At 44.7% G+C, this 26785-nt stretch overlaps 1 protein-coding gene across 2 annotated transcripts in view; it reads right to left on the bottom strand.

Annotated features, from left to right (window-relative positions):
* Positions 1-26785, bottom strand: part of ANKS6 (ankyrin repeat and sterile alpha motif domain containing 6) — a 55010-nt gene that overhangs the window by 10786 nt on the left and 17439 nt on the right. For both annotated transcript variants that reach the window (XR_009051628.1, XM_057725186.1), the window contains exons 7-14: positions 26558-26756; positions 25715-25764; positions 22680-22883; positions 21424-21577; positions 19117-19292; positions 11284-11470; positions 7318-7385; positions 4881-4997 (exon numbers count right to left, since the gene is read on the bottom strand). Coding sequence is in view for 1 of the 2 variants with exons in the window: in XM_057725186.1 (XP_057581169.1) it covers positions 4881-4997; positions 7318-7385; positions 11284-11470; positions 19117-19292; positions 21424-21577; positions 22680-22883; positions 25715-25764; positions 26558-26756 (1155 nt within the window). In the remaining variant the exon portion in view is untranslated. The remainder of the gene's footprint in view (positions 1-4880; positions 4998-7317; positions 7386-11283; positions 11471-19116; positions 19293-21423; positions 21578-22679; positions 22884-25714; positions 25765-26557; positions 26757-26785) is intronic.

Raw genomic sequence — 26785 nt, 5'->3', positions numbered from 1 at the left:
CCCCCAGAATGGGAGAAAATATTTGCAAACGAATCAACAGACAAAGGAGTAATCTCCAAAATATATAAACAGTTCATCCAGCTCAATATCAAAAAAAACCAAACAAACAACCCAATCAAAAAATGGGCAGAAGACCTAAATAGGCATTTCTCCAAAGAAGATATATGGATGGCCGAGAGGCACATGAAAAGCTGCTCAACATCACTAATTATTAGAGAAATGCAAATCAAAAAGACAATGAGGTATCACCTCACACTGGTTAGAATGGGCATCATCAGAAAATCTACAAACAGTAAATGCTGGAGAGGGTGTGGAGAAAAGGCAACACTCTTGCACTGCTGGTGGGAATGTAAGTTGATACAGCCACTATGGAGAACAGTATGGAGGTTCCTTGCAAAACTAAAAACAGAACTACCATATGACCCAGCAATCCCACTGCTGGGCACATACCCAGAGAACACCATAATTCAAAAAGACACATGCACTCCAATGTTCATTGCAGCACTATTTACAATAGCCAGGACATGGAAGCAACCTAAATGTCCATCAACAGATGAATGGATAAAGAAGATGTAGTAAATATACACAATGGAATATTACTCAGCTGTAAAAAGCAATGAAACTGGGACATTTGTAGAGACAGGGATGGACCTAGAGACTGTCATACAGAGTGAAGTGAGTCAGAAAGTGAAAAAAAATATCGTATATTAACACATATATGTGGACTATAGAAAAATGGTACAAATCAACCAGTTTGCAAGGCAGAAATAGAGACACAGATGTAGAGAACAAACGTATGGACACCAAGTGGGGAAAGTGGGGAGGGTTGAGGGGGAATGAATTGGGAGATTGGGATACCAAATTGTACACTCTAAATATATGCAGTTTATTGTATGTCAACTGTATCTCAATAAAAGTTCTGGAAAAAGAAAAAAGAAATTAATGGAGAAGGTTAAATAACTGTCTTCACAAGGACAAGTTGAAAGTATCAATTGCATGTTAATGACCACCGTTCTTGGTATTGCACATAAAATTTCTGAAATAATATACATCTTCTAATATCCTGTGCATGTTTCTGATAAAGCTATTTGTATTATTTATGCTTTAAAATAAACAGAGTTTGCTTTAAAAAAAAAAGAGAGAGAAGAAAAAGGATGACCCTTAGAAAGAGAAACTCATGCCCTGGAGCAATAAAGAAGGAGACAGGACGCGGGGTCAGGCAGGTCCAGCCCAGAAGAGCCAAGGCCCCGGGCATCCAAAGAGCTCTAGGAAGCCACACTCAGCCTGAGAAGTTCTTTGCTCTTTCTAAGAACCAGCACAGATTTGCCGTGGTAACCTAAAGAGGGAAGATACACTTGCTTTTGTGATATTCAGCTTCTCCCAATCACACCTTTGCTCTAAGATACACCTGACACACAGTCCTCATTTCCACAGGACATTGTCTGGCACTACCAACCCTTGAATAATAGGGCCATTCTCCAGTGGTTAGTTCAGCTCATCTCCTTCCCCTTGCCCCTATCTCCACATGGGATTGCCTGACTTTGCAGGGCGGATGCTACCGGTGGGGAGGACGTGGGTGGCCTGGCATGTCGGATGCACCTGGGTCTTTCAGTTGGGAGGTGGTCAGCTGGGGCCCCCAAGGAAGACCACTGTTATGGGCTGAATGTTTGTGTCCTGTGTTGAAACCCTAACCCCTCAATGTGATGGTGTTAGGAGGCTGGGCCTTTGGGAGGTGATTCGGATTAGGTGAGGTCATGAGGGTGGGGTTCCTATGACACCATTGGTGCCCCTATAAGAAGAGATAAGAGAGATTTGCTTCTCTCTGTTTGGGGCTACGTGGGGACACATGAGAAGGTGGCAGCATGCAACTTGGAAGAGGACCCTCACCAAACTCAACTATGCGGGCACCCTGATCTTAGACTTCCAGCCTCCACACTTGAGAAGTAAACTTCCGTTTACAAGCCAGCAGGTGTAAGGTATTTTGTTATGCAGCCTGAACCGTGACAACTACCAGCAGCTGTTGCTTCTGCTTCTCTTCATGGAGCCCTGTTTAGTATGGGATACAAACTTACAGAAACAAGGAGAAGGGGGGCAATGAATTTGAGAGAAAACTAAAAAAAAAAAAAAAGTTCTAGTCTGTACAGACTTTAAGGAAAATGTCCTTCTTTGGAGTGGACTCAGGATGTCGCATTATCCACTCTGATGATGACAGTTAAGTTTCCTAAAATTTGCAAACCAACCCAGTCTGTCTGCTTTTTATGATTCTGGACCAAGGAGGCATGACCACAGAGGGCAGAGGGGAGGTTTCCAGAAGCATTAGCGGTTACCATCTACCAAGCCCAGGCCAGGCTCCAATGACACCCAGCTCCTGTCTTCCCACACCCTTCCAGGTCCTCACTGGCCCTACATGTAGAACCTTTTCTGTCCTTCCTGCTCAACTGGGCTAAGTTTGGCTTTCCTCACCTCCATCCTCTCCTTGACTCACACATCTGGCCCTTGGAAGCCAGGAGGGGGAAAGGTCCTAACTCCTAAGCCAGAGCCCCTCCACCATCACTCACCTAGTCCCCTTCCCAAAGCCCTTGCGCATCTGACTAGGTCACCCTCGACCACCCGGGGGAGCGTTAATCTGTCCCTTCTGGCCTCCCCTCATACCAGGCATCTTGCTCTCCATGCTACAGCCACTACTTTAGTTTTTTAAATGCACCACACATCTTCTCACCACAGGGCCTTTGCACATGTGCTTCCCTCTGCCTGGTCTGCACTCTTCTTCTACCCCTTTGCCAGGTGGTTCCTATCTTCCTTCAGAGTGCAGCCCTCCTGCTCTGGAAGACATTCCTTGGGAACATCTTCCAGTCCCTTGCCTTACCAGTCCCCACTCTAAGTCAGGAGCTCGCACAACACAATTTGCCTCTCCTGTGCTCATGGGTTATACCCAGGCAGGATGGCACAGAGGTCAGGATGCAAATTCTGGGTTCTAAGCCTGGCTGTGCCACATATTGACTGTGTAATGTTGGGCAAGTTCCCTGATCTCTCTGTGCCTCCGTTTCCTCATCTGTAAACTGAAACCAACCTCACCATCTTTCGTGAGGGTTATTACATGAATGACTAGATGTGACGTGCTCAGAGCACAGCTGGGCACAGAATGATTCTCAGTGCTCGACACCTGCACAGTGCCTGGGACATGGCAGACAGAAAGGGAGATTTCTCATGAAGAAATCAATGCTGCAAAGACTTTAGTGCTGGCTTCAGGTGATCCACCCATGGGAAGCCAGCCAGAGGCCTCCGTTCCCTGGGTGAACCCTTCCTAGCAGCCGAGACCTGCTCACCTTCTGCCCCTCACGTCTAAGGGCAGAGCAGAAATGATGCTGGTCTGGGAGTCAGGACTCACAGTCCCTCTTGGAGTCTCCGCTTCCCTATCTGTAAAGTGAGGCAGTGATGGTCCCAGGACAGATGAGTATTGTTTAGGAATAGGCCACTTGCAGAGAAGGAAGAACACAGAGCAAAGACCTGCAGGAAAATGCTCAGGCTTACAGACACCTGAAGCAATGCCAGCTACATTGCTTTGAAGGACTACCTCACAGCCTATAGACAGGCAAAATAGTGATGTCAACGATGACAGTAAAACCAGCCCCCAACCTGGTGAGGCCGGGAGGGGCCTGGAGGAGCTGTGCGGTGCCGCAGGAATCAGTGAGGAAGACAACCCCCCCGCCCCCGTCCCCGCCCCTGCTCCTGGGCTGGACCAGGGAATTGTGGGGGTACCGGCCTCCCGGATTAACTGAGGAAATGTGTGCAGAGTGATTTGTGAATGATAAAATGCTACGTGGATATTTACTTGCCATCGTCACTACAGGTCTGTTCAATATTTCTGTGCTTATCCAGCAATATATAGACAGAACCACAAAATGGTCACGATCTCTGACATAACCTCACATTGTGGAACACAGCCTGAGGAACAAAACAACAGAAGGAAAAGTAAAAAGGCAGAGCTGGCCATTCTGGCACTCTTTATAACGGTAAAATCCCAGATTTTACCTGTCGTTATTGTCTAGCAAGTGGGGAGCTGTTAGGCAACGTGTGAAAAAGCAACAGGTAAGCACGTGTTATATATTGTTGCTTGACTAAGAGACAAAAACATCCAGCCCACGTTAGGGAAAAAGGCAGAAGGCAAAGGAATGCGCATAGCCCTAGAGCAACGGTGCAACTGTCTGCAGAGTGAGCGGCGCCTCACCTCTGCTGTGTTTGGTTTGCCGGTCTTTTGCACGTGTGCTTTTGGGTGGGGGGGGGGGGGCACTGCCCATCTTCAGCTTTAACGCTGATGAAACAGAAACTGAACATCGGATGAAAATGCACGATGCCAACAATAACAACAGTGACTGGCAGCTCTGTGTGCCAGGGGCTCTGCTAAGCATTTTAGTCCTGGCAGCCAGCCCATCGCTCCCACCCGACAGACGAGAAAGCGAGGCTCAGGGAAGGCTATGACCTGCCCGGGGTCACTGTAAGTGGAGGAGCTGGGATTCAAACCCAGGTCGGCCTGACTCTGGGGCCTGTCTTAATCAACTTCCACTGTGCTCCAGAGGGCAAAACCCAGCCCTGCGGGTTGAGATGACCGGAGGGAACATTTTAGCCGAATCTAAGGGGAAACCACCTTATGGGAAGAGAGATCTGGAAAAGGAGCAGGCATACGGGAAGGTGGTGACCCCTTGACCATGAGAAGTGTGCAAGCGGGGCCGGCCTCCACCAGGTGTGTGCGCGTAGGGGTGATGAAATCAGACCATGACGCTCTCTGGAACACCAGGGCCAAGGATCCTAGTGAAGCTCTCAGCTGTTTGAAACAGGAAAAGAAAAAAAAGAAAAAAAAAAAAAAAGACTGAGAACAATACCTTGCCTGCGTTCAGTTCAGAAATCGCTGCCAAAATCTGCTGCCTGGATCCATCTGTCTTAATACCCAGCTCCTTCAAGTCACCATCGGTGAGTGTGAGGAATGCTTCCATATCCACCTGGGAAGAGAAAAGAGGATTTGCTACCATCTGCTCGGTGCCACACCTCTTTTTTCCCAACCACAACAGGACTGTCATGGTTATGAGCTATTAGTGCTTATTAGTAGTGAGTTAATTATAATTTACAACTTCCAATTCCTGGCTTTATGCTGAAAATTTATTTGAAAATATCATTAAAAACGAACTCTCCTCAGCTCTAGGCCTGGGATTTTTAGGAGAGATTCTGGAAAGACTCTGAAAACAAAACAAGTAAGGGAAGTCTCTGAGACAGTAACTTGGGCGACTAGGGTGGTAAAAATCCAAGTCCTGCTATTAGAAAGTTAATTCCAATGTTGCTGCACTTTTAACAGTACCAGGTACTGCACAGAGAATATGAATATATGGCAGTACTCACCATGCTTCCCTCCCAAGGGCAAGAGAGATGCAGACTGTGGAAAGACAGAGTGAGAAAATAAACAAGCAGAAGCAATAAAGGAAAGAAGGGCCATGGAGAATGGAGGCAGAGAGGGGCTCAGAAAAAGGGCACCTCAACGCTGTTCAGTCCTTGGTTTTTACCAGAGAAATTCTAACATTTCTGTCATCCCTGCCTAGGCCTCCGCTCCAGGAGAAGTTTCTTCCCTGTCTTTATCTCTTTTAATAGTCACTTCACTTTCCTGAATTTTAAAAAAAAATCCTGAACCAGGTTTGCGTTAGTGCGGAAGGGTCTGCTCCCTTACCCAACACCAAGCGCCCTCTGAGATGCAGAGAGAGCCCCTCTGATAACATCTCTCTGGGACCTTACAGACCACAAGGTGCTGATGGGCTGAAGGAATAGGTGACGTGGTTTCGATGGAAACCAGCTGCCCCTGGCCCTGCTGGACACTCCCCTTTCCCCATCATCCCAGACCCGTGGCAGAGACCCCACACCCAGCCTGCGTGTGGATCCCCATGGCCAGCTCCTCGGAAAGCATGGAATGCATGAAATAATAGCAGGGAGCCATCAGCAAACAGGAAAGTTTTTTTTTTTTTTTTTACAATAAGAAAAGTCACCGCTGAAGTTTAAGACATCAAGAAGGCAGGAAGGACAGACTGGATAGGGCAGAAAAGCAAACTAAGGAAGAAAGCCACAGCACCCCTGACTGCTTCTTGAACCAAAATGCAAACTCCTCAACTGCCTCTCAAGCTTGCTGGGGACAATGAGCGATGCTCATGATTGCTCCGATAGCTATGACAGTTGTCATGTACTAAACTGGGTACCAGAATGCTCTCAGCCAGTGATTACACCCTGGCGGATAATGGGCCCACTGAGGAGTTCTGTTTGGCCAACAGTAATGATTTTAACATCTTATTGAGATGTAATTCACCTACCATACAATTCACCCATTTAAAGTGTACAATTCAAACATTTTCGGTACAGAGTTGTGCAACCGTCACCACACTTAATTTTAGAACATTTTCATCACCCCAAAAAGAAAACCCATACTCATTAGCAATCACTCCCATTCTCTCTCCCCACATTCCCTGGCAACCACTCATCTGCTGTCTGTCTCTACATATTTGCCTATTCTGGACACTGCATATAAATGGAGTCACACCATATGTGGCCTTTTGTGACTAACTTCTTTCACTTAGCACAGTGCTTTCAAGGCTCATCCATGCTGCGGTGTGTATCTAAGTATTTCCTTCTTTTTTATGGCCAAGCTACATTCCATGGCATAGAGGTAACACATTTTATTTATTCATTCACCAATTGATGGGCATGTGGGTTGGTTCCACTTTTGGGCTGCTATGAATAATGCTGCTAGGAACACTTCATGTGAACATACGCTTTCCGTTATCTTGGGTATACACCTAGGAGTGAGAGTGCTGGGTCATAAGGTAGCTCTGTTAAACATCTTGAGAAACTGCCAAACTGCAGACCAATAATTTTGAAAAATGTGACTGTGAGTGCTTTAAAGCAGATAGGAACTCTCTTAGACTGACACAGACTCTTTACATCCAGACACTTAACACACAGATTCATTAGGATTTTTTCTTTACCTGCTTTAAACCTAAAAACCTGCTTAGGCAATCCCCTTCAACTAAAAGGGAACAGGACAGACACAAACTTTACTAGAGAGAGCAGAGCTCAAAATTATAAAATTCTATTATGACAAAACAAGCCATAACGTCCCCAGGATTTCACTGTTATGAACGGAACCAAATGTGCTGAACAAGAATTCTATTTCCTCAGCTGTTTCAGGGAAAAAGATCAGTCTAGGCTTACAGAATGACAACCTACACATGTAGGCAACTGTTTTACGGTAAGATTTAAATTGACATTCAAAAAGAACATCCTTACCTCTTGCTCCTCAAAAATGGGCTGATATTTCTCAAGTGATAATTTCTTAAGGATTCCAGTCAGTTCATCTTCAAGAGAGAAAGAATGCAAAATAAGATATTTTAGAATTTGGTTAAATGTATCAAGAGTGATCTTCAAGCTTTCATAAAATAGCGGTAATCTTATTTCAAAGAAATTCTACCCAAAACCCCAACACAGAAAGCAGATCTAAGCTGTGATCCTGGGGATAAAGCTGAAGGTGGATCCTGAGCCACCTGTTGGCCATACTCTTCCCTCAGGGCAGGCTCTCAGCATCTCCCAAAACCCCAGATTGGGCTATAAAGACAGAAGATGGAGGGCGGGGGGGTTCATGGCCAGGCTCCAATGGCTGACTCTCCAATGGCTGCAGCCACCAAGTTCCTGGAGTTCTAGCTGCTGGGACCAAAACTCTGCCTTCTGTCCAAGAACAATTTTTAATTATGATTTCTTGACTGCTGTTAGCTACACCTGCAGTAAACACTAATGACAGCAGTTCTCAGCTAGCCAGGAAAAGAACTGGAGAGAACAGGCAGGTGGGCTTCAGACCAGAGTCAAGGTTTGCCCCAAGCACTCGGAGGCTATGGGCCTCCTGGAGGAAGGGTGTATCTGAGTGTCCATAGCCAGATGGACACAGCCCAGGGGAAAATAGAAGATTTTGAGTATCAAGCTACCAGAGCAGGGAGGATAAACAAGGGGACAAGACCACCATCTGGGGGGGCTTAAAGAAACATTCACTCACACATTCAATAGGGATTTACCAGACTAGGCACTGGGACTCAATAGGGACTAAAGCAGACCATAAGCAGGCTGTCAGGCTCAAGGTAATGAGGAAGAACAGAGCAGGGTGGGGGAGGTCGACAGGGGAGGTGTGAATGTTGTTTTATAGAGGGTGGTCAGGGAAGGCCTCTCAGAAGGTGACATTTGAGCAGTAAATGAAGGAGTGAGCTGTGCAGATATCAAGACAAAGAGCACCAGGCAGCATCCAGGCAGAGAGAACAGCAAATGCAAAGGTCCTGTGGCAGTGGATGCAGTTTACAGAAGAGTGGACTGGAGGTTAGGAGGTCAGAGGTCCTTTTATTCACTCATTCATCATTCAACAGTGGCTACTAATGTGCCTACTACATGCTGGGGATGCAAGGATGGAAAGGTCCCTGCTGTGAAGGAACTCAGTGTGGCTGGGAAGATATAATGAAGAGGGTGAGAGCTAATGCATGGTGCTTACCATCAGGCACCTTGTATTGGATGATCCATTTGCTATTAACAACCCCACGAGGTAGACCCTATTACTGTCCCCATTTACAGATGGGGAAGGCACAGGAAGCTGGGTACCATATCTTGGATGAGGTTACACAGCAGGGATTCAAACCCAGTGGTTTAGCTATCAGGCCTCTGCTACACACACTGCTCTGCCACTTCTCCCACTGGTGATGAGTTTATATGGCGAGGGGCATGAATAAGGGGATCTGGGGGCAGAGAGGACAGCTGACCAGCCCAAGGGACCAGAGAGGCTTCAGAGAAGAGCTATGAATGAGCTAGGATGTATGAGATGAAATGAGTCCCAACCCACACATAACCCATTATAGGTTTGTGATGCTTATAATGCTTTGCTCCTGCTGTTCCCTCCACGAGTCTCTCTCCATACCTGTGCGCTGGTAAATGTTAAACAACCAGCTCTCTAGGAGGCAGAATGTATGCATGTAAGTAGGTACATAATTTTACTGCAGATTTTACTGATTTAAGGATGTGTGCGCACAATTTACATATAATAATAAATTACACAATACTTTGTATTCTGAATTCCATATAGCCAATGCCTTCACTGCATTTCAGGCGTCTCATTGAATGCCTTCATTGACTTTTGCCTTATTCTTACAGACAGAGACAATGCGCATAGCTCCTACATGAAGGCTCACTGATGCTTCCGTTCACGTGAAAGTGCGAGATGAGATGAAACAACGAAGATAGATGTTGGAACTTCATGTGAGCAACTTTGCTGAATTAGGGCAAAGGCTTGCATGCAGTCCTTGACAAGGGCTACAGGTTTCCCACAAAAATATCATAAAGAATGGCTATGGAGATGGACTGCAGACTCTGATCTGTGAAAATCTAATGCCTGCAGGACAAGGGTCTTGTTGCCTCTGGACCCAGGAACCCAAGGAGGGAAAAAAAGGCTTTCTAAGCCAGAGAAGTTAACCTAAAAAGAATTTGCTGTCAGGTCCTCCTCTGTTTTTATCCCAACTAGGCTTTGCAAATCTTTTTTAAAATAATGAATGAGAGGGAAGAACAGTAGGCACCGACAGTGCGTTTAGATATCCACTGTCTCAACTCTTTTTTGGAAAAAGGTGGGGCACAAATTCCAAAATGAACCTCTAGGAGTTTAGATTCCCGAAAGCCTCTGAGGCAGGAGAGTTCATGGGTGGGGAACTTAAGACTCCACACAGAAAACACAGTTGGGGGAATTCCCTGGAGGTCCAGTGGTTAGGACTCCACGCTCTCACTGCCAAGGGCCTGGGTTCAATCCCTGGTCGGGGAACTAAGATCCCACAAGCCACATAGTGTGGTTAGGAAAAAAAAGAAAAAAAGAAAAACCATTATTTAAAAAAAAGGAAGAAAAAAAAAGAAAACATGGTTAGGGAGGAATGGGGTTGCTAGTGAATCTCTGAAGCTTTTATAAATGATTGCACTAGACATCACAAAACAATAAAAGCAGCCCCAAATAAAGAGGATGCCAATGGCAGTGTACATTTATCAACTCAGTACAGATCACAGCCTGTGCAGTTGATTTCAGCTTATCACTTGCTGGGCAGAATCTGCTCTGCACTCCCTCCCAGTAGCTGCAGCGAAATGCCTGCAAATGTGCTTGTGAGGACCACACACACGAGAGTCTCCTCCCCTCTCTGATTTATACTCCTTGATTTGCACCTGCCCGGGCCCCATCTCACATCAAAGCTCTGCTCCCTCCTCCCCCATCCCTGCTCCCAGGAGCCACCAGAGGGCAGTTTCAAAGGATGAGCTTCTTTCCTCCTTTATCTTTTATATCTTCACATCTTTATCTGGGGACTCAACGCACAGTCTCCACTCCTGCCCTGCTGTCCGGTCCACCTTCCTTTCCTCATCATCCCCACTCACGCAGGGTCCAGTGTTCTCCTGGTTACATCTGCTTTTGCTTGCCCTCCATCCACTCCCACTTTCCTTTGAGGAGCTACTTCCCTCCCACTCCCAATCCACACAGACCTGAGCCCGACCCTGGCTCCAAAGGCAGACACACTCCACCCTTGGAGACACAGAGATAGTCGAGGATGGGCAAACAACCTGAGCTGTTATAAATACAGCCAAGACGGGACAATGACCTTTACCCCTGGGATTTTGCTGGACCTACTAAGAAAGCAGCACTCTTTCTGCTGGGGTTGTTAAGTTAGTAGGAAGAAGTCAGCATGAATCTGCTGGGGGTATCCTTGCCGCTCTTGAAGACAGCCTGCCTGAGACACAGGGAGAAATACCCCCAAAGCACCTGGATTCAGACATGCCTGAAGCACACCCTAGATACTTCCATTATATTAGCCAATAAATAATCAGTTTTTTGGTTTTGTTTCTGATTAAATCAGTTTGATTGGAGATTCCATTCCTTGCAACTGACAGATGCCGATTTGTACAAGGTTCAGGAAAGACACATAACTGGTGTTGGAGAAGCAGTTCTACAGGTGTATGTTCATATATATAAACAAAACTCACCTACATTCAAAAACTACTATATACTTTTTAGGTATGTAAGCTCAGTGAAGACTAAAATACAAGGTAGAATCAGGGAAGGGGAGAGACAGCTGTTTTTGTCTGACTGAAGAAAATGATAAAACACCTGACCTAGGATGGCTACAGCAGTGAAGGGCACCTGCTACGTCACCATGGTGCAGAGGAAAGGGTGGGTTTTCAGGACCTCAGGGGACCCACCCTCATCAGTGATGGTGCCGCTGCTGGAGCCCCCGCTGCTCTTGGACTGCCGGTGGGAGGAGGAGGAGGACACGGAGGACTCGGCTGCATGCCCTTTGGGAGAAGGCGAAGGCGTGAGGGTTGGGGAGGTGCTTTTGGAGGTAGTGGAAGTTCCAGACAGAGGCCTTTTGCTTGTCTCCAGTTTTTGCTGGAAAGAGTAAGACAAATACATAAGCCATCACCTGGAGGGTAGACATGATTCAAACAGATACCCACAACAGGGAACACGGCGGATATTTGACTCAATAAGATATCTAACTAGGACTATGAAATATACTTAAGAAAACATGCAAAGCAGAAACTATTATCAAAACAGTTATAGGAAAATCCTCCCCTGGAGCAGAGAGGCAGGGAATGGGATGGAAAAGGTGACACATCAAGAGCCAGAAAACCCAGGTCCTAGTCCTGCCCCTACAGCTGCTAGCATTGTGTCCTTGGCCAAGTCCCCTTACCTCTCAGTTAACCAGCTCTAAAATGGAAGTGTGCTTATTATACACGAAGGCCCATTCTGCTCTTCATGTTTCCTCACCTAAACCAGTCACTTCCAACTTTTCACCATAGAACACATTATTTTTCCTTTGTGTGTGTGTTGCACACAAAAAGCCCTTTTTATTTTGAAATACTTTATTCTATTGAAGTAGAGTTGATTTACAATGTTGTGCTAGTTTTGGGTGTACAACACAGTGATTCAGGTGCGTTTTGTTTGCAGTTTATATTCCATTATAGGTTATTACAAGATATTGGGTATAATTCCCTGTGTTATACAGTAAATCCTTGTTGCTTATCTATTTTATGTATAGTAGTTTGTATCTGTTAATCCCATACTCCTAATTTGTCCTCCCCACCCCCTTTAGTAACCATAAGTTTGTTTTCTATGTTTGCGGGTACTCTTAGACTTACAATTATGGATACTAAGAAATTAACACTGGGACAGTACTATCAGCTAAACTATAGACGGTACTCAACTATCACTGGTTGTTCCACTAGTTCTTATTCTGGTCCAGGATCCATGATGAATTGACTTGTTAGGTATCCTTAGTCTCCTCCAATCTGTGATAACTCCTTGGTCTTGCATGACCTCCACACTTTTAAAGAGTCCTGGTCAGGTATTTGTTGACTATCCCTCAATCTGGGTTTGTCATGTTTTCTCATAATTAGATTTTCTTATTGATTTTGAGGTTAATGACCACAGAGGTGATATGCCATTCCCAGTGCATCACACCAGGAGGTACAAGGTATCAGTACCTTATCACCGATGATGACTTAGTTAAGGTGGTCTCTGTCAAGTTTCTCCTTTGTGAAGTTACTATTTTTCCCTTTATAATCAATAAATAACTGGGGAGACATCTTGAGCTAAATATTTTGTTTTTCCTTAAAGGCTCTTTGCCTAATTTTAACATTCTTTGGTGCATCGTCTCTGGAACAATTACTACTGTGATGTTCTAATGGTGATTTGCTATTTCGCTTATTCCTTCCATATTTATTACTTGGAATTCTTCCGTACAGAAGAGTTGTTCCTTCTCTCCCGTTTATTTATTCAGTTGTTCATTCATATCAGCATGGCCTTGTGCATATTTATTCTCTGGGCTATAACCCAATACCATTATTATGCCCTGGTCCCTTTTACTGGAGGATGGTATTTAGAAAACAAAACCTGGATAGTAGGTTGCTCACGGCTACTGGGATTTCACTGCTTCTAGGTCCTCTCAGTGAACAGAGCAAGGAAATACATGAAGTCTACTAACCCATGTATACACACATGGCCATACTTATTCCTATATCTACCAATCTGTACATATGTATATTTACAAGCATGCATTCACACTGATACCTCTGACTCCAATCCAATATCCACAGGGTTAGTTCTAGCATTTCCCCTTTGATTCAATCTCTGACAGTTAAAAGCTGGGCTCATTATCTATAATATGTTTACTTATTTGTTCAACCCTAGTATATATGTAATGTGTATGTGTGCACAAAAAGTATATATACATGTAAAGTAGCTTCAGAACTGCTAGCCCACAACCCCGGCAAGAAAAGAAACCAACTAGAGTACAATGCCGTGTACAGTTCTTCTTATCTTTACCCTCACAATACCCATTGATCTATGTTTTCTTCCACCTCCTACAGTGTGGTTATGTCATTCATTTGTAACACAGCTAGATCTATTGTCATAGTCTGCACACATTCTTAGTTCCTGGTTGATTTAATCTGCGTACAGTAAAAACAACTGTTGTGTACAATTCTATTGGTTTTGATAAATAAGTAGAGTTGTGTATCCACCAACAGAGTACCATACGGAACAGTTCTATGGTCCCCCAAACTCCCTTGTGCTGTCTCTTCCTAGTCAACCCCTCCCCCCATCCCAACTCATGGAAATAACTGATCTGTTTTCCATTCCTACAGTTTTGCCTTTTGCAGACTGTCATACAAATAGAATCAAAAGATATGTACACTTTTTTGTCTGGCCCAGCAGAATGCGTCTAAGATTCATTTAAGTTACTGCATATATCAACAGTGTGTTCTTTTCCACTGCTGAGTAGTATTCCATTGCATAGATGTTACCACAGTTTACACATGTACCTGTTATGAGATGTTTCTAGTTTGGGGTGTTCATGAAAAAACTGCTATAAATATTCACAAACTGATTTTTGTATAAACAGAAGTTTTTAAAAATTCATTTGGGTAAACATCTAGGAGTGAGATAGCCAGGTCACATACTAAATGTACCTTTAGTTTTATAAGAAACTGCCACATTTTTTCAAGGTGGCTGTATCATTTTTGCATTCCCACCAGCAATCAATACGAATTCCAGTAGCTCCACATTCTCACAGCACTTGTAACTTAATTTTTTCTTAAATTTTAGGCAGTCTAACAATAGATATAGAGTGCTATCTCATTGTGGTTTTAAGTAGCATTTCCTAAATAATGATGTTGACTATCTTTTCATATGTTTATATGCCATCTGTATATCTTCTTTGATGAAGTATCTATTCAGATATTTTGCCCATTTTTATACTTGTTGGTTGTTTTCTTATTGTTGAGTTTTGAGGGTTCTTTATTCTGGATACAAGACCTTTATCAGATACGTGATTCACAAATATTCTGCCTACTCTGTGGCTGGTCTTTTCATTCTCTTAATGCTGTCTTTTTCAGGGCAAAAGACCTGAATTTTCATAAAGTCCAATTTAACATTTTTTCTTTTATAGATCAGGCTTTTGGTACGATATCTTAAACTTCCTTGCCAAATCCAAAGTCACACAGATTTTCCCCTAGAAATTTTAGTTTTTCATTTTATATTTCAGTCTATGATCCATGTCGAGTTAATATTTGAATTAGCTGTGAGATATATGTGGAGGTTCATTTGCTTGCATATTCAATTGTTCCAGCAGTATTTGTTGAAAAGAATACCCTTTCTTTGTTGAATTGACTTTGCACCTTTGTAAAAAAAATTCGGTTGACTATTCTTGTGTGGGTCTATTTTTGGCCTCTCTACTCTGTTCCATTAATCTCTGTGTCTGTCCTTCCCTAACAAAGTAACAGTAAGTCTTGAAACTAGGTATTGGTAGTATGATTCTTTTTCATAATTCTTTTGCCTATTATAGTTTCTTTGCATCTTAATATAAATTTCAGAATCATTTTCTAGATCTCTACAAAAAGAGCTAGCTGGGATTTTAATTGGGATTATACTGAATCTATAGACCGAATTACAAAAAAAATGATATCAACAATATTGAGCCTTCCATCTCTCCATGTATTTAAGCTTACTTGATTTCTCTTGTGGTTTTCAACCTATAGATTCTGCACATACTTTACTAGATTTATACCTAAGTATTTCATTCTCATAATATTTTTTCATGTAATTTCATTTTCATACATTTCAAATGTATTTAAATGATACTTTAAGATTCAAATTTTAAAAGTCTATTCTAATTTTTCACTGCTCGTGTATAAAAATACAATTGAGTTTTGTATATTGACCTTGTATCCTGAGACCCTGCTGAACTCACTTCTTAGTCCTAGAGGCTTTTGTGTAGATTTTTTTGAATTTTCTAAGTAGACAATCATATCATCTAAAAATAGAAATAGTTTTATTTCTTCCTTTCCAATATGTGTACCTTTTATTTGTTTCTTACCTTATTATACTAGCTATAGTTTTTGGTACAAAGTTGAGAGACTTGGATGTGACAGACAACATCCTTGTTCCTAATCTTAGGGGGAAAGCACTCAGTCTTTTACCATCAAGTATGATTCTAAGTACAGGTATTTTGTTTGAGATCCAGGAAGTTCTTTTCAATTTTTAGTTTGCCAAAAGTTCCAATCGTGAATGGAGTTTGAATTTTGCCAAGTGCTTTTTCTGCATTTTATTCTATAGTCTTTTAATATGGTGAATTGCTCTGACAAAGTGTTCTCTTCTGTTATTTATTCTATTGATATTTAGTGTTCTCTGAACTTCCTGTACCTGTGGTTTGGCATCTGTCATTAATTTGGGGAGAAATTTTTGGTCGTTAAAAAATACATGTACGGGACTTCCTAGGTGGCACAGCGGTTAAGAATCCGCCTGCCAGTGAAGGGGACATGGGTTCGATCCCTGCTCTAGGAAGTTTTAAATTGCTTAAAAAATAAAAATAAAATAAAATAAATAAAATAAAATATAAAATAAAATAAAATAAAATATTCATGTGTATTCCTTCTGCCCCACCATTTGCTCTTCCTTCAGGGGTTCCAATCACCTGTATATGAGAGCATTTGCTATTGCTCACAGCTTCTGGATACTCTACTTTTGTTTTTGCTTTAATTTCTTTTTCACTTGTGTTTCAGTTTGAGTAATTTCTATTTCCCTTTCTTCAGGTTCACTGATTCTTTCTTTGGCTGTGTCAAGGCTACTGAGGAGCCCATCAGAGGCATTCCTCATCTCTGTTACATGTGTTTTGTTTCTAACATTTCCATTTGATTCTTTCTTAAAGTTTCCATTTCTCTGCTGAAATTGCTACTCATAGGATCTTGCATGCTGTTCAAATTTTCCACTAGAGCCTTTAACTTAATAATTGTAGTTCTTTTAAACTTCCTGTCACATAATTCTAACACCTGTTTCACATCTACAACAGATTCTGATGACTGCCTTGTTTCTTGGGAGTGTGGTGTTTCTTGCCTTTTTGTATGCCTTATAATTTATGCTAAAAATCGCACATCTCATATAGGATGGTAGAGATCAAGATAAACAGTTTTCCTGCCTGGAAATGGGTACACCTTTCCTTCTGCTAAGACTTTAATGCTCTTTCTAGCTAATTACATTCCAGAGTGGAAACAGAAGTCCCTTTCTTAGTTTTAAAAGACTTTGTCAATAAGCTGCCTATATTATTAATTAATTCCTCCTTCTACTTTTTTTATAAAGACAGACATTCCATAATAAAGCTTCTGATTAAGCAGGAGATAATTGGTACATTCCTACAAAACAGATCTATCCCAACCAAGAGCAAAGAAACACAATACTCTAGGCCTTGTGTGCAGCATTACTAGGGAGGGGGCAGGTAAATACAAGATTTGGGATCTCTGAAATGTTTGAACTATTCCCCTCACCCCCAGTGTGGCAGATTGATCATGTAATGGCATCATCGCCACCCCTCCCTGGATCCATACCTTTTGCTGTGTAACTGTGTGGTCTCCTGCAGTGGGTGTGATGACTTGCTTACTTGATTAGTTTTCAACCTATGCCTTTGACTGTTACCATGAGAACATACCCAAGCTTGCTGTGGACACACATGGCCCCATTTTTCTGGTCACCCCAGACAACAGTCAAACATCTAAGTGATCCCCTCAGACCAGAAGAACTGCTTAGCTAAGTCCAGACTAAAACTGCCCAGCCACAGATCTGCAAGCAAAAGAAATGCTTTTTTGTTTTAAACCACCATGCTTTCTGGTAGGAACAGAAAGCTGATATTCCCAGTGGGCCTTTGGGCTTCCTGAGATCTGGGAAGTGTTGAAGCATACTCTGACCACCCCCCCCCCCCAATTCTGTGTCTCCTAAGGCACATTTCATGTCAGAAGCCATGCCTTACAAATACTCCACCATCACAGTGGTGCTTGTTTTAAGCAAAGTACAAAACCCAGATTCAGGAGGCTCATATTTTGAATACTAATTTCTAATTCTTCCTAAGGGAGTTTTTGACAAGCACTTCATGTCTCCATTTTGCTGCTGGAGCCTTTGACAGAAAGCCCACTCCTGTGTCCTTTGATTTTGGGCAGTGGTTTCTAAGAACTTGGGCTGGGCTGGCTGCAACACTCTCTGGGGAAAAAATCAGATTCCCCAAACCCTACCCTGAGAGTTTCATTCAGTTATGCTGTGTAGAACCCAGGAATCTGAATTTTTTAATAGCTCCCCAAGGTTACAGCATATTCTTATGTTAAGAATATCAGGTGATCATTAAAGTGAATCGTTTCCCCAGTTTTCTGTTTCCTGAATGCATCTTTTGACACAATTTCCTTTCATCAGAACACACTTGTATATAGATTAAATATAATAGGTGCATCCAAGTGAGGTAATAGTTAATATAATTTATAACTTAGATGCCTACCTATTTCCAACATCAATTAAAGGAAGCTAACAGTATATAACACATCTACTAATACCATCAAAATAGAAACAGAGAAGAGGAAAACTACATCAAAATTCTATAGTAGTAGACTTACTTTAATGCATAGCTGAGTTTCCTAGCAGCAAAGGCAAAAAGAGAAATATGCTAATTATAGAATTCTTACTATCTGATGAAATAAAACGTATCAAAGTATCAGTAGAGATATTTTTTCCTAGAGCTGAATTCTAAAAGGAACTTAACTACGTAAATCCTATTACACAAGTAATTTTGAACATAACAGAAAATATGCTAATGGACAGAGAGAAATTTTTTTTGCAGTTATACTGTAAAGAAACTAATTATACAGGTTCAACTGCATAAGTGACTTTGAATAACAAAAAGAGCTGTATAACCAACAGAGGTTGGGCAGAAAATAAAGACTATTTCTCATACATCCATTAAGACATCAATCTCTGGAGGCACTTCTGGGCAAAGGTCCAGGGGTGAGGCCTTCAGATGATCTAACTATTCTCAGGGAGAAAGCTTAAGACATCTAGAAAATCAGATGAAAAGTGGGGTTGTGCCTGGACTTGGGGTCCTCTCAGAGGAGGAAATGAGCTATGCTGCCCCACTGTGGGGCACCTGGGGAGCCACCTGGTAGAGGAGCCAGTTCATGCTCATGACTAGGAACCCACAGTCTAGGGGCTCACTCCATTCATCAACCCAGGTGGAGGGACTCAGGAGGTGGAGGGGGAGATTCTGAAGACACTGGAAGACCTCCCCTCCCCAAGTCATGTGGGGTTTCCCACCCATTGTAAACCCCACAGGTGCTACCAATGTGGTGACTGCTCTGGGGCTGCACTAACAGAGGAAAGGTGCCGGAGCAGGGAGATGCAGCCTTGGCTCTATCCTGCCCACCAACCTTCCTTTAGCTCCTTTCCTATGCTACACTCTCACCTCTGCAGCCTGCAGGTGCTGTCCCCTTACCCTAGGACAGTCTCACCCCTGGCCCCATCCTTGCCCCTTTCACCTGGCATCTCATCCTTTAGATCCCTGTTTAGATGTCACTGATGCCCTCAAGCCCTGCCAGAAGCCCATCCGCGCCCCATAGCATCCTCCCCTCTCCACGACAGACCCTACCACACTAGTGTGAGAACTGCTGTGTCTGTACTGACGCCCTGACACTCCTCAGAGGAGGAGATGGAAACAGAACAAGCACCTTGCCACCAGGAACAGGAACACTGACGCCTGCAGGGGAGACTGCGAGCTCAGATGGACTGGAGCCGGGAGCTGGCCCAATGGGACTTGACCGATGGCTGGGCTTCTGCTCAGATAATCCTGCTGCTTTTTTCCTCTGGGCAGCGATCTGGGACAGGACACTGTCTATGCTCCCACCTGAGGAAACAGGAATAGAAATGACTGCCTGGGTCCACAGCACTGCAGCACGGGTGGTGGACGCCGGGTACTGACCTGGTGAGCCAGAACTGTGTTTCCCAGACCCCCACCCTCTGTGGCCCTGGGTCAGGGCTGACCACATGAGGACTGTGCATGGCAACCAGCAGGTGGACGGCCACCAGGGCTCCAGTTTGTCCTCGCTTTCCCCTGTACTATGGCCAGCTTGGTCAGCCTCCAGCAGGCACAGACACCACGCCCTACCCTGGGTTCCTGCAGCAGCCCCTCCGCAGCACCTTCCAGCAGCTGTACGTGCTGCCACACCAGGGCTCCTGCATCACCATCCAAGCCTCCCTTCTGGATCTTTACAGCCCTAGCTACTCCCACAGTGTGTCAATGACTTTCTCACTCCATAATACTCAGGGGTCAGCTTCCCTGCTTGAATCCTGATTGCCACATTCTCTCTCCTTGTTTCCCCAAACTTACCAGCAACCTTGAATTATTATGAATGAAAGGGGAAAGTGATAATATCCAGAGCTAGGGAGGGCACTAGAGGGAGAACACTGATAGCTAACATTTATAGAGCACTTACTAGGTAGCAGGCACTGCAGTAAATATTTTACATGTATCAACAGAGCCATGCTGGAGGGCAAAACGTAAAGCTTCAAAAACAGGCAAACCCACTGACCCTGCCACCCTGATTCAAAGGCACTTACATTAAGCAAATCACTAAGCAAGCACGCCAAGTACAGAGCTATGAAGCCATTACTTAGAGTGGGATCTACAAGAGCAAAACTCTAGGACAGCCTTGGTGTTCAACAAGAGGGAACTGGTTAGTTAAAACTGTGACATCTCATATGAGTAGAAGGTTGTTTGGTTATTTAAAAGATGCTGTAGCTACACGTGTGTTGGCATAAAAAGGTATTTACAACATGGTAAAGGGTACAAAGAGGAAGAAGGTCACAGAGCAGACTACACTGGGAAGTCAGCCTGCCTGTGTGCAGGTCCTGGCTCTGCTATTTCGCAGCTGTGTGACCCTGGGCGAGTTATGTAACTCCCCTGAGCCCCAGTTCCCTCCTCTGTAAAGTGGAGAGAACATCTTGCAGGTTGCTGGAGGACTGAGGAGGCAATCCATCTAAAGGGCACTGTGCCTGGTACACACTAAGTGCTTAATAAACTATTATTCTGCTTTCATAAATATGCATTAAAGTACCTTGCAAAGATATACACCAAAATGTTAACGATGATCCTTAGTGGGTGAGATTATACTTTTTTTTTTCTGTCTTTTGCTTTATCTGGTTTTTGAGCTTTTCTACAAGAAGCATGAATTCTTTATGTAGTGGCATAAAGCAGGGTGCCTTCCTGCAAAGCTGGCTTTAGGTAATTCTGGATGCCCTTGGATACTAGAAAGTATCCTGTAACCAGTCTCATTACCTATTCCCATACTCTGGTGGGGTTTTTTTTTTTTTTTACAGTATTTACTATTAGACTTTTTAAAAACTATCTGTTTACACCAGAATACAACTTCCTACAGAACTGACTTTGAATTTTTTATTGCTAAGCACTCTATTGCCTGGACATTGACTCACATCTAATAAGTGGTCAACAAACATTTGCTGAAAGAATATGGTAAATAAATGTAATGATGTTAAAAAAAAAAAGTTAAAATTAAAGAAAAAGAAAGTATGCCATAAGCCCAAAATAACTGTGGGGCAACTGGCTTTGAGTCTCAATTGTCACCTACTTGCTGTGTGTCCCTGGGCAAATCAGTCACCCCCTCTGCGCTTCAGTGTCCTCATCTGTTCAATGAAAGGTCAGGATAAGAAGATATCTAAGGTTTAATCTTCAAGGATTTTAAACACCACAAAACACCATGCATTTCTCTTAGTTTCTTGTAAAATTTTCCAAGAAAATTAAGCATTATAGACTACTTCTTCCCTCTCCACTCCCCGCTTCCCTGCCATAAGAAAACGTATGGAAGAAACTCTGAATTGTGAATTCACTGTAAAATCTTTTAGGCACATCAACGAGAAAGACAGGGTGTATGCAGTGGTCTCTAGGACTGTCCCCAGTTCATACCCTCAACCCCAAGGGATCTTCCCACCTCCCTGGAGTGGCCTGCCTGGGTACCTACCTGAGCGGTTATGCAGCTCCCCGCCATGCCTGCTCATGCCCCCTACCCCACTGGAGCCGCCAGAGGAATGAGGTGAGTGGTTCAAGTTTCCAGAATTGGCAGGAGAGACTGGGCTTCTGGAGAGAGATGGAAATTTAACTGGCCTGACAGGAGTCTGCAAGAACAAGGTGGATATCGCAGTTAGGGTTTGCCGTTCACTCTCTCCGATCCACAGATCACAGTGGGGAGGGACCTGGAGTTCTGCTGGCCCATCCCAGCCAGTACTTGCATCCACTGGCACGTCCTTGCCCACTGATGCTCAGCCTGCTAGCAGGCCCCCAAGTGATGAGAGTTCACATCTATCTGCTGACAACTTGACCCACCACTAGCTCAGGCTGAGCACCTGTGACATCATTTCCCACCGGTCACCCACCTCCTCCCACATGGTAGACTCACGTACACCCACTCTGTCCATTCTTGAGCACCTCCAAGCGCCAGGCCCTTGGTCTCCGACTAGCAATTTGGTTTTATAACAGTCCAGGGAGGCAGTAGCAAGCACCGGGGGTCAGACAGAGTCGGGGGCCCTGAGTTTCCCCAATCACTCGACACATAGCGCTAGGGTCAGGTCCTAAATCCCTGTCCTCGATTTGCCCATTTACCGTACCTACATCATCCACAGTCTGCACATATGGGGGTCGGCTCCCATATCAAGAGGGACTACCTCAGCACACCACAGAGACACAGTGAGGGCCACCAAGTCAGAAACCACTGTGGTCAGAAGGATAGAAATCACACTCTCTGGCTGCAAGAAAACACCAGTAGTGCACATAGTTGCCTCCTAGTGTTTGAGCTTGGTCTTGGACGTGTACAGTGTAGTATGGAACTTGATTTGAGGCTAAGAACCTGATTTCTGGTCCCAGCATCCCTGCCCCCACTCAGCTGACCTTTAGCAACTGACTTCCCTTCTCTGGGCCGTTTCCTCATCTACTAAAGGGAAGGGTGGATTAGATCAGGTCCTCAACCTGTGTTCCTTCGAGCTCCAGGGTTCCAGGGAGAGGGGCTCCCATTTCACTCCATTCACTCTAAGATTTTAATCTGCTTACATATTGAGTTCCTTTGCAGGGTTTCATTAGACAAAAGAATATCACTCATTTAAGAGAAAATAAAAGCTTCACCCCCCCCACCCGGATTAGTGGGTCTGAGGTCCCTTCTGCCTACAACACATCACGACATCAGTGAGTGGTGATATGTCAAAGCATGTCAGCTGGACAACTTACAGTGTCTGTGCTCCCGCCGCCCACGGGGTGGCCCCTGCTGGCTCTCTGGGGCAGCACAGTCTTCATGGGGTCTGCCTTCCCGTTGTGACATGTCCGGGACCGATCCGAGCTCCACAACTCAAAGCTGGAAGGGGGTAAGAAAGGGGGGATGACTGCCTTCAGCTTGTCGCTCGGGAGTCTGGTGAAGGGGGCTCCATTCCGTAGCTGAAAAAGACAGGCTGTGGGTTAGGCAAGCTCCAGGAGGGCTCCCGGCTCTGAGAGGAAGATTCCAGGTTTCCCCTGCTTCTCAGAGAATCGCAGCACCACCTACCCCTCCACCCAAGCCAGAAACCCACGTGATGTCCTCAGCTCTCCTCCCAGCAACCAAGTGATTCCCACGTCTGCTCTGCTCCAACTCCCAGGTTCTCTTGGGTCTGTCCACAGCAGAAACACCGAACAGGGGAGGCAGGTGTGGAGAGTCGTGGGGAAGCCAAGAGGTGCTGGGTGTGCTGTGATGGGGCAGCACAGGGGAGGGGCCACCTCTCCCTGCCCAAAGGACAACAGAGAGGCTGGGGGAAAGGGCACTGCAGACTGAAGGAAGAGAATGTGGAAAGGCCTGGAGACAAGAGGAGCAAGACCAATGTGCAGAACTGCAAGGACACTGGTGTGACCAGAGCTGGGGGTTTCAGGAGGAGGGGATGAGAGCACTGGAAGGCCCGGGCTGGCTCTTTGTGAGGCCCTCGTCCCACCACCTCCTTCCTACTCCAGCCGCACCTCCTACTGCTGACATTTTTAACTGCAACTTAAGTTTTGAAAATATGATTTGGGGTCACCATAAAATCCACACAATGATGGCTGGAGGATCGTCAAGGAAGAGCTTTCACACAGTTCACGCTAACTTTAATTAAGAAAAGACAGCGAATGTGTTGCCAGATGGTGCTTTGCAGGGAAGGGCATCCCACAGCTAAACCTGCCTCAGGAGCCGGACAGGCGGGCATCTCCGCAAGGATGGCTGCAAACGCCCACTCAGCAGAACACCCTGGCCGTCCTCCATCTGCTCTAGAGCAGGAGGGTGCGGTGGTGCCCTCTACAGGGCATGAGGAGGTGGGACAGGAGAGCAATAAGATGGGAGGGTGGGCATCCTGCTTTTCTGAGAGTCCGTGAATAAGGGCTGCCCCCTCTGGACTTTGACAACCTCATCTGCATAAGGATATTCATCAGAGATGTTAAAACAATGAAAAACTAGGAACCCCAAAGTCTAACAGGTCAGTCTTAGATAAAGAGATGAGGGCACAGTCCCATGATGGAGTGTTCATCATGCAGCCATTGGATGTGATAGGGCCAAAGAGAGTTTCTAACACAGAAAAGATGGTCATGACAAATTGTTAATACATCAGGTTCAGCACAATATGGGGAAGATAACAGTGGCAACCTGGCATGGTTGATGGGGATATTAAGTGAGTGACTATATGTAAAGTGCTGCAAATACTTCATAAGCATTTGGCTGGTACATACTTAGTGCTGTATTAAGTATTTGTTTATTATATATAACATGATAGCATATGCATAGATGCAAAAAAAATGATTAGGAAAAATATTCAAAAGATATATGCCACAAAATGTCAACATGATTATATCTGGCTGTATGATCAAAGGCAATTTTATTTTTCTTTATACTTTACTGCATCTTCCAAATTTTCAATAGCAGCATTTCTGCCTTCATACTGAAAGTAATTATTGCTATTTAATAACATTATCAAGTGTCAGGCAGTACAAGTCCCACAGTTGGTGTGCAGACACCAGTTTACACCTATTACATGGCAGGGCTGAGCGGGCAGATCCTGGTCAGGGCTCTGCTTAGTCCTGGGGGCAGCTTAGTCCTTCGGGGGACATCTGCTCCCTTCTTTTCTCCAACATTGCCCTCTCCTGACCAGTCTCCAGTTTAGGGCCTCAGAGCTAAAGGGACTAGAGCCCAACTCCAATGACATTCATTTCAGAGAAGAGAAACGAAGCCCAGAGAAGTGAGGTAACACATTCAAGGTCACATAGAAGATGAAAGAGAGTTCATTCTGGGCCAGGCACTATGTTAAGAACTTCCTGGGAATGATCGCTTTTAAAAACCACAGCCACGAGGGATAGCATCCCCTAAGTTACAGAAGGCTAGCTATCACCCAATACCCATCCTCCACATCTTCCTCACTAGACATACCTGATATTTAGGTAGTCACACGACCACTCAGAACAAAGACTTCATTTCCCAGCCTCCTGTGCAGTGTGCATGGGCCATGCGACTAAATTCAGGCCCATTTAATGTACGCAAAAGTGATGTGTGAGTCTCCAGGAAACTTTTCTTTAAAGACACCTGGAATGTGCCCACGGTTACCCCTTTTCCCCTCATCTTTCCTGTTGGCTGGAATGAGGCAGTAATGGACAGAGCTCTGGCAGCCACCTTGGACCAAGAGGTGACCTTGGTAGAAGAAGCCATGCCTGGGAGACCAACAGGTAAAAGGAACCTAGGTCCCTAACTCCATGGAATAATGAACCAGCCTTGAACTTCACTTACTTGAGAGAAATATGATCCTGTCATATTTACGCCAGTTACTTAGGGGATTTTCTGTTATTCATAGCTGAACCTCATCCTGATACATCTCTAATTTATAGATGAGGAAACTGAGGCCTCTCTCCTCTCTCAGGCTGGCAACATACCCTCCTCTTTGATTCCTCTCTCCTTGGCTCTCCATAACCAAGATGGTAAGTTCAATGTTACCCATCAATTCCTACTCCTAAAAGGCACCGGTCCTCAGTATTGCCTCCCTGAGAACGTGATCAGGGCTTACCTCTGGCTGCTAAGCACCAGCAAAGCCTTACCTGCGATTTAGGGCTGGCGTCTGTTCTGAGTCCTCGGTGCCAGAAATGTGCCCGTTGTTACACATTTTGATCGATATCCCCACTGTAACCACCACAAAGAAAGACAAACGCCCACATCCCTCCTTATAAATCAACCCCCTAACGATTGGTAGAGACCTGAAATGCTTTTAGAAAAGCCCCACACTCACCATGGTTGTCAATAACACATCTTCCTTTTCTCCTCTTGTGCTCCCAGGACCTGAGAAACAAATGGAAGTTTCCTGAAATGACCCCTCCCCCTCCCCAGCGAGTTCATGGCATGAGGACAAGTGACCAGGTCAGCCTTCATCCTGGAAAACCAACTCTCCTGAGTGATTAAATATTTAATAATAATTGGTATTCAATATTTGAATAGAAGGAAAGCATTTAAAAGGTACCTTAGAGTGTGTTTTCAGCTGTTTCATAAACCACTGTCATGCTGGGTCAGACCGTGGTACGTCCAATTCAATAGCCTGTCTCAAACAGTGGTGCCAAAGGATCTAGTCTGGGTGTGGGGAGTCTGACTGTTAGAAGGGATCTGATCTAATCAATCTGCCCATCAGTGTGGGAATCTTCTTTAGTGCCCTGACAAAGTCATCCAATCTGCTGAATACTCCCCGTGGCGGGGGAGCTCGCTACCCCCACTCCAACCCTGGTAACTCACTCTATTTCAAAATACTGCCGGTGCCAGACCAATCACATTTGGCAGGTGGGAAAATCACCTATCGAATGTAAGAGAGAGGCAGTGACTGGCCAGTGGTCTCTCAACAGGGCATGTGGGACAGGAACCTGGGACTTGTGCCACCAGCAGGCCCCATTCCACCACACTGACAGCAGTTATGTCCTTTAGTCTCTTCTTTGCCAGACCAGCCACTCTGCCCCAGTATCACATTTTAACATCATTTCACCTCTGCTATTAGCCCGGAGGTAAGACAGAGGACAGAGGATGAGGGCAAAGAAGTTCAGGGTGTGACCATTCTGGAAATTCTACCACATATGCAATTTTTAATTACCATTGTCTTTGCTTGTGGGGGCCACATCGGGGAGCCCAGAAAGGCTCATCTTGTCTGGAGGGGCCGCCCTCATTGTGGAGTCCAGTGCTGGCTCTGGTTCATCACAGAAAGGCAATGGCTGGTTGCTGGACAGCCCACGGGGCAGTGTTTGCATCAGTTTGAGCTTCCGGAACCGATTGGACATTCGGTTCCACCAGGACTGCCAAGGCAATGGAGAGCAGAGGTCAT

This window comes from Hippopotamus amphibius, chromosome 2, assembly GCF_030028045.1.
Source record: "Hippopotamus amphibius kiboko isolate mHipAmp2 chromosome 2, mHipAmp2.hap2, whole genome shotgun sequence".
NCBI classification, from domain to species: domain Eukaryota; kingdom Metazoa; phylum Chordata; class Mammalia; order Artiodactyla; family Hippopotamidae; genus Hippopotamus; species Hippopotamus amphibius.
Note: the sequence above shows the minus strand (reverse complement) of the source record. Positions and strands in the feature narration are given on the sequence as shown.